At 36.2% G+C, this 7175-nt stretch overlaps 1 protein-coding gene across 1 annotated transcript in view; it reads left to right on the top strand.

The window, feature by feature from the left end:
• Positions 1 to 249: 249 nt before the first annotated feature.
• The window catches only part of LOC140137969 (retinal guanylyl cyclase 1-like), a 28104-nt gene continuing 21178 nt past the window's right edge, over positions 250 to 7175 (top strand). The window contains exons 1-2 of the mRNA XM_072159790.1: positions 250 to 850; positions 4984 to 5089. Of these exons, the coding sequence (XP_072015891.1) occupies positions 290 to 850; positions 4984 to 5089 (667 nt within the window). The 5' untranslated portion in view covers positions 250 to 289. The remainder of the gene's footprint in view (positions 851 to 4983; positions 5090 to 7175) is intronic.

The following is a 7175-nucleotide window of genomic DNA, read 5'->3' as shown; positions in this document are numbered from 1 at the left end:
TCACATGAATCCAAATTCTACAAACTTACACGACAATATGGCATTTTACACGGAAGCAATAGATGAAATAATTCGGTGGTTTGATTTTTCCGATATTGATGTCGTAACGAGCCACACTATTTGGAGCAAACTTGTCGGGTATGAATTAATGGTTATGGCCAAGGAACATAATGGTGTACAACGGGCACTTGGAAGTACTTTCTACGCAATGGGAGGATTCCATAATCACTCAATGTACCTATGGTTCATGAATGAAAACTTATTCGGAGCTGCTGCTCTCGAAAATAGCATGTTTTATTCCAAATTTGTCAATGATGGGTACAAAAGACTTCTTGAATCGAAAGGTGATTTGTTCTCCAGCATCATATCAATGGAAAATGAAATCAAACTAAATGATTATGAGAACACAGAAGAATCGTGGGAAAGAGGGGATATTTGGTTCGATCAGATGACAAAATACATTAATGTCCTTTTTGACCTACAATTGCAACTCGCTGCTGATATCTTATCTGGTCTTGACGAAGCTATTTACGTGCGACAAAGAGAGTCAAGTATTTCTATATCAATCATGGTAGCAGTGCTGTTAGTATCCCCCATGATTATTCACGCCATTTTTGTCCAGACACGAAAAATTCAACATTTTAGCGCCAATTTGGAAATGAAAACGCGGGAACTGGAGGAGGAAAGAGAGCGTTCCGATCGTCTGCTTCATCAGATGCTTCCCCCAACCATTGCATTGGAACTGAAGTCAAGTGGCACCGTTAATGCGGAATTCTACCAGGAAGTCACCATATTCTTTTCAGATGTTGTGAACTTTACACTGATGTGTGCAGAAAGTACACCCATGCAGGTAGGGAAAGAGAAATGAAACTAAACTGATAACACGATTTAAGTATAATTTTAGTGAAAATATCAACTGCTCAGTGCCAGAAGTGGGTAAGTACAATAGCTGCCCTGTGAACTTTTTAGGTCTTTTGGGACTCCTCATGTTTTGACAAAACATGACTACATGTTGTATTTGTAACCACTACAAATGGGCGCAATGGAAATATTGACTATTTTTGTTGCATTTTGAAAGCCACACGCAGAGAGGAAGTTTGACATTTTGTCAAGATAGCAAAGGTTCAACTTAAACCTGTGATTTTGCTAATGATTGCTAATGAAGATGTGACAGATCTTTGATTACCTAAACATATTACTTTGAAAAGCTAATAAGTTGTTCACCGAAAATGTGGGCGAAGTCACCTGACAATATCAAAATTACCTAATTTGATATGCACACATAACAACTCAAAATGGCATGCATAGATAAAGTGTCAGCTCACTTAACCTACTTCCTTCACTGTGATTTCATTTATCATGGATTTGCTTGTTCTAATATAACAACTTATTATTTATTAACTCACTCTCCATTTTGTATTGCGACACTATTATAGGCCCAAAATATGTTAAGGGGTTACCCTCTTTTTTAGCGTCAAATCTCTCACCAAAAGCCCATCGACCCTTTTAAATCGTTGTCCTTAACAGTAACAACTGTCTTACTTCTAAGGTATAGTGCACACCAGGATCATTTAATAGCTTTAATCACATTTGCTACTTTTCATAAAAACATTATTGCAAAAGCTTGCAAGGTCATATACATCATATAACTGTAAATTGCCATGTTTCTAAGTCTGGCGTTAATAAAAATTCGTCCTTCAGAAAATTGTCAACATGCCTCAGCTGCTTCATTATGTAATTGAACATAAAAAAGATTCTCTGTTCGCCTTAAAGTAGTGATTTAACAGGATTAAAGTTACCATAGCGACCTGTCAAAACTATTTTTGAATGTATTCGCTGTAAAGGTAGTGATATACATGTACCATGATTACCATAGCGCCGGGCCATAGCGACATAGGAAAACAATTTTTGAATGTATTCGCCGTAGAAATGGTGATGTAAGAGGATTAACTACCGTAGTAATGTGTTTACATGATTGCCCTGCACTAAACGTTTCACAGTACTGAAAAGTAATCCTATAGAACTTTTACAATCGCACCTGGAGATTAGTGCCAGTGGCGGGGGCACCGACCATGATGGGGGGCGGGGGGGCACAAGCCGTTTTTTGGCAATTTTCCTATGGGACTTTCTAAATTTTGCAACCGATTGGGGGGGCACGTGCCCCTATGACGCTACGCCCCTGATGTGCAGTAAACAAAAGAAGTAAGGTACCAGTTATGTTCACCCCCTGTTTATCCTAAAGACAGATATGTCATAATTGGGACCAATAGCTACATCATTTAGCTAGAATTTAAGATCTCATTCATTGAAATCGTTTCATGAAATAAAAGACGACGCTCCAAAAACCGAATTCGAAAGTTTGTTTGCTCCATTGCATACCCTATTGATTTGTACACAAAGCGTTCTAGAACAAGAACTAGCACGTTCAAATTAGCGTTGTGCTTACATTGATTAGAACAAAAAAACTTTTGATTTCGTTTCTTCCTTAGGTTTCAGATCACCATTTCTCAACCAATATCAACAAATAAGGTCTCAAATCACAGCGTAAAAGTACAGGTATTGTTTTAATTTTGACATATATGTCTTTGTTTAGGATATACAGAGGTAAACATAACTGGTACCTTAATTATTTTGCTTACTGTATTTGAAAAGAGCGGTATCAAGGGGTGACACTAAATTCACGGTTGTTCTATTAGCAACGCAAACCTATGAAAAATCCCGGTGGTTTGCAAGCTAAAAAATGAGGCCAGTTATTGATCCATTATGAATAATTCATATTCGACCCCTTGATCATGTTAATTAATTAATTAATTAATTAATTAATTAATTAACCTCTTATTTAGGCTCCCCCTCTCCCCCACCTATATAACCTCCTCTTTCCTAATTGTCTCCTTGTCCCCCTCCTCGCCTCCCCCTACATTCGATATATCCTTTATCTCGAGCTCTCCTCCCTTCCCTTTACACTTCCAATGCTCTCTCCCATCTGTTTCTCCTTCTCCACCCCATACCCCCCCCCCCACACCTCCGAAATTTAAAAACTTCTTTTGTATAATTTGATAAATGTAACTTCAAACCTGATTTCCGATGACATTACAAACTGTATTAAAACAGAAATGCCTTGCTACCAATTTTAAGTGTCTAACAAAGCGTACAGACAAAGATATCGATAGCTATCGATAATATTGTCACGCAAGAGCTTAGGCAGGATAATAGGAAACCACGTGACCAAAACCAAAACCAAAACTAAAACTCAATATTTGAAAAGACCGATGTTTTTCAAAGAAAGTCTACTAATTTGATATGGGAATGACTTTTTGCAATAGTAATGTCGAAATTAGGACTTGCTGTGCAAGGTATGAAATACAAGTAGTATTTGAAGTCACTGAATCCTTTGACACCTCACCTGACCTACCATTATGGCGCCATATTCGTCTGTGTGTTCGTATTCATGTGAAAAACATCAATATGTATGAATCAGACAGAATGTTAATGGACCTAACTTTTTGTGTGTGCTTGGGAAAAAATCCATTATCTTCAATAGGAAAGGTCAAAATTTTCAATTGATCATCGGCTTCGCATCCCAGCTACATACACTTTTAAGTACATATCATTAGATTTTAGAAAGTTTACTTCGAGGACTGTTAAATATCAAAAATTTTAAAAATATCAAATTTTAATAATTTGTCATAAAATTTGTATTATATCGCGAGTTTCAAAAAATCAAAATAATTTGATATCATCAGGACATTCTTCGTATTCAGAATTCAATTCGATATGTCTGATGTGCTCTCATGTGCCGCAACAAATTCTGTCGAAATGTTCACACCAGAGTCCTTAATATTAGCAATTTATAATATGTCTATTCATTTACTTGTTCATGTACCTATTTTAAAAAAAGAGGTCAAAAGAAAAAAGTGTTTATTTTTGTAAAGCCTGATTAAATCATCTTCACAGATGTCATTGTTCACTCCCCGCCGTAAAGTGTGAACTGTTCTAAAACGAGCAACATGTGAACAGCTTTAATACGTAGTTAAATGAAATTCTGCTATATGGGATAAAAACCTCTTGTCCTCGAATTACAGCCGGCTCTCAACACGCGATATTCAAAATTCCCGCACCGAAATTTCCTGTGGCAATGACGTCATGGTTATTTGTTTTTAATTGTCGTCAACCTTCATTGTGTTACTGGGACGTCATTGCAACAGACAATTTCGGTGCCCGGGAAATTTGAATATCGGGTGGTGAGAGACGGCTGTTTATATTCGTTTTTAAGGTCAATATGAGGTTGTTTTAAATAAAAACCACGTGATTCGTGTTTGATAATTATTTTTCTAACATATAAGGCATAAATGTTGTGATTGCCGGAGTGTTCCTTTCATAGCATTTCATAAATTAAAAAACGTTTTAATAACATTAAATGTCGGGTTATATAAAGGTCAAGAAAACGTTTTAAAACGTTTTGTATGAAAACACACTACAAAAATATTTTTTAAATGTTTTCAAAGTTTTATTGTAAAATATTTTGTAAATTATGTTAGAATATTTGCAATAAGTTATCAAAAAACGTTTTTGAATGTTATGAAAACGTTTTATATCCTTTATATACCCTTTATATAACCCGACATTTAAACATTTTCTAACCTTTTGCGAATGATGTCGAAAATGTTTTATGTTTACTGGGGTAATACCATGAACAGAGACGAGGGGCATTACAACTTATGTCACATATTTGACGATCTGATCTGAAGGAAAATTATCTGGCAACTCCGCTGCCAATTATAGCATAAAACATCAGCTGCATACAGATCGTGACTGCAACAATAACATGAATAGCATCGATAAAGAATATCTGCGTGGCAGTGGAATTTGATTGGACTGGTTGAGGGGATTTACAAATAGCAATCTACTATGAATAGCGGTTTCCAGCCATCCTGCATTTTGATATACCTTTATAACTCGTAGTACGTTCTTGTTATCTTGCAGGTCGTGGATATGTTGAACAGACTTTATCAATCGTTAGATTGCTTAATTGAGCAATTTGATGCATACAAAATTGAAACAATCGGTGATGCCTATATGGTGGCTTCAGGTAAGAGTGAAAAGAAACTAAGTTTGTTCTCTTGTCAGTAATTTCTCAAAAGTTTTTAACTATATACCTCTCGTTACTGAGATAAAGATGTAATAAAGGTGACATAATCGGTATTGTTAACGTGAAAAGTAACAGTTTCAATATTTTTTAAGGAATCGGATGTATTTTCTGAATACGAGGAATGTCCTTGACTTGTAATACAAATCTTATGACAAATTTTTAAAATTGGATTATTTTTAAATTTTTTGATATTTAACAGTCGAAATTTAATGATATGTACTTATGTACTTAAAATCTATGTAACAGGGATGAAAAGCCGTCGATCAATTGAAAATTCTGACCTTTCATATTGAAGATATATAATTTTGTCAAAAAGACATAAATTGTTTTGCCGTTTTGGGGGAAAAATCCATATATTAAATACAAAAGGTCAAAATTTTCAATTGATCGTCAGCTTTCCATCCCAGCTTTGAGCGCTTTGCATAAAACACGCATGCGCTTTTTTCACAGGAAATTTTAATGATGCCAGTTTAAAGATAATCACATGTGGCATATTCTCAAGAAATTTGGGCATTAGATATCTTTTCGTTTGACCGTGGAACCAATTTCGTATTCACACGTTTTAAAGTGCATTAACCCCTGTATAGTTAAATGGCAGAGTTCTATGAAATATTCAAATGGCTGCCAAAATCAAACCGTACTATGTAAACCGCTCAAATTTCTTGAGCAGGTACTACCTATGATTATCTTCATACATACAGCATTGAAATTACCGTTTGAAATATCGTTTGCATGTTTAATGCAAAGCTCCCTCACATCCTTATTTGGACGTAAAATGGCTATTTTAAGAAAAAAGAAAACTCCAATCTTTATACAATTTCAAAAATGGAAATTTAGACATCAATTTCATAAAACTCAATACCAACTTTAACAGAATCAGGCATATAATAATGATTGTTGATGAAAATATTGATTGTCAGACTCCCCACAGACCCCCTGTCCTTTATTTGGCAGCTGGTCTGCTCAGTGCAATTTTTTCCATGATAGCATAATTTTTATCTATTATTTAAAGTATTTAATTCAATCTTCTTGTAAGCAGCTGGTCTGCTCATATGAATACCCCCATGTTCAAATTAAGTCCTTTTTAGGGGCTGTGCAATAATTTTCGAAATGGTCTGCCAAAAATCGCTTCCCCCCCTTTGGCTGTGCCAAAATAATCTTTGCCCCCCCCCCTTTTGACGTGCCAAAAAACCTTTGCCCTCCCTGTGACGTGCCAAAAAATCTTTGCCCCCCCCTTACACATGCAATATTTTGGGGAACCCAAATTTAAAACTTTAAATTGTCTTATCATATAATGCGAACACAGCGAGCAGGACATTTTGCATATTTGAATGTGTTCCTAACGTTTTCCTGCACCTTTTTAGGGCGTTATATAGAAATGGTGCCCAAAATATCTGTGCCAAAATCGCTTGCTCCCCCCCTTTCGACCTGCCAAAATCACTTGACCCCCTATCGACCTGCCAAAATTGCTTGCCCCCTCCCCCTTTTGGCCTGCCAAAAATCTTTGCCCCCCCTATAATTCACCAGACCGGGGTACACATAGTTATTGCACCACCCCTTACAACAGCTGGTCTGTTCTGTGCAATCCCCCATTATCTAATTTGATGTTTTTCATAATATTTAAATGTTACTTGTGTGCAATTATTCTTTGATGTTTGTACAATTTCTAAATGTGTCTTAATGTTACAACAATGTTCAACAACGATGTTATTAAGAAGGAAGGAAAGAAAAGAGGAGAAAGTACTGAGGAAAATTGCTATTTTGGCTATGTTTAAAAGTATAGGCTTAGGCAAAATCATTATCGAATAAAAATCACGGAGAAACTTATGGTGGGCGGGCCTCATTAACAGTACCCTGCGTTAACGGTAACATTTTTATTGTCGGCTGTACCCCTCTCCCCCTCCCCCCAATAAGGCGACCGGCTCAAATTTTAAACTAAAATGAGCACAAAGGATGGATCTCTAGGGATCGATTACGATTACCTTAAGTCATTTGGGTGTAAACTCAAGTGTGTTAGTATGCTGGA

The sequence above is a fragment of the Amphiura filiformis genome, chromosome 17, assembly GCF_039555335.1.
Source record: "Amphiura filiformis chromosome 17, Afil_fr2py, whole genome shotgun sequence".
In the NCBI taxonomy this organism is placed as follows: domain Eukaryota; kingdom Metazoa; phylum Echinodermata; class Ophiuroidea; order Amphilepidida; family Amphiuridae; genus Amphiura; species Amphiura filiformis.
The sequence above is the reverse complement of the archived record's forward strand: the minus strand, read 5'-3'. Positions and strand labels throughout refer to the sequence as shown.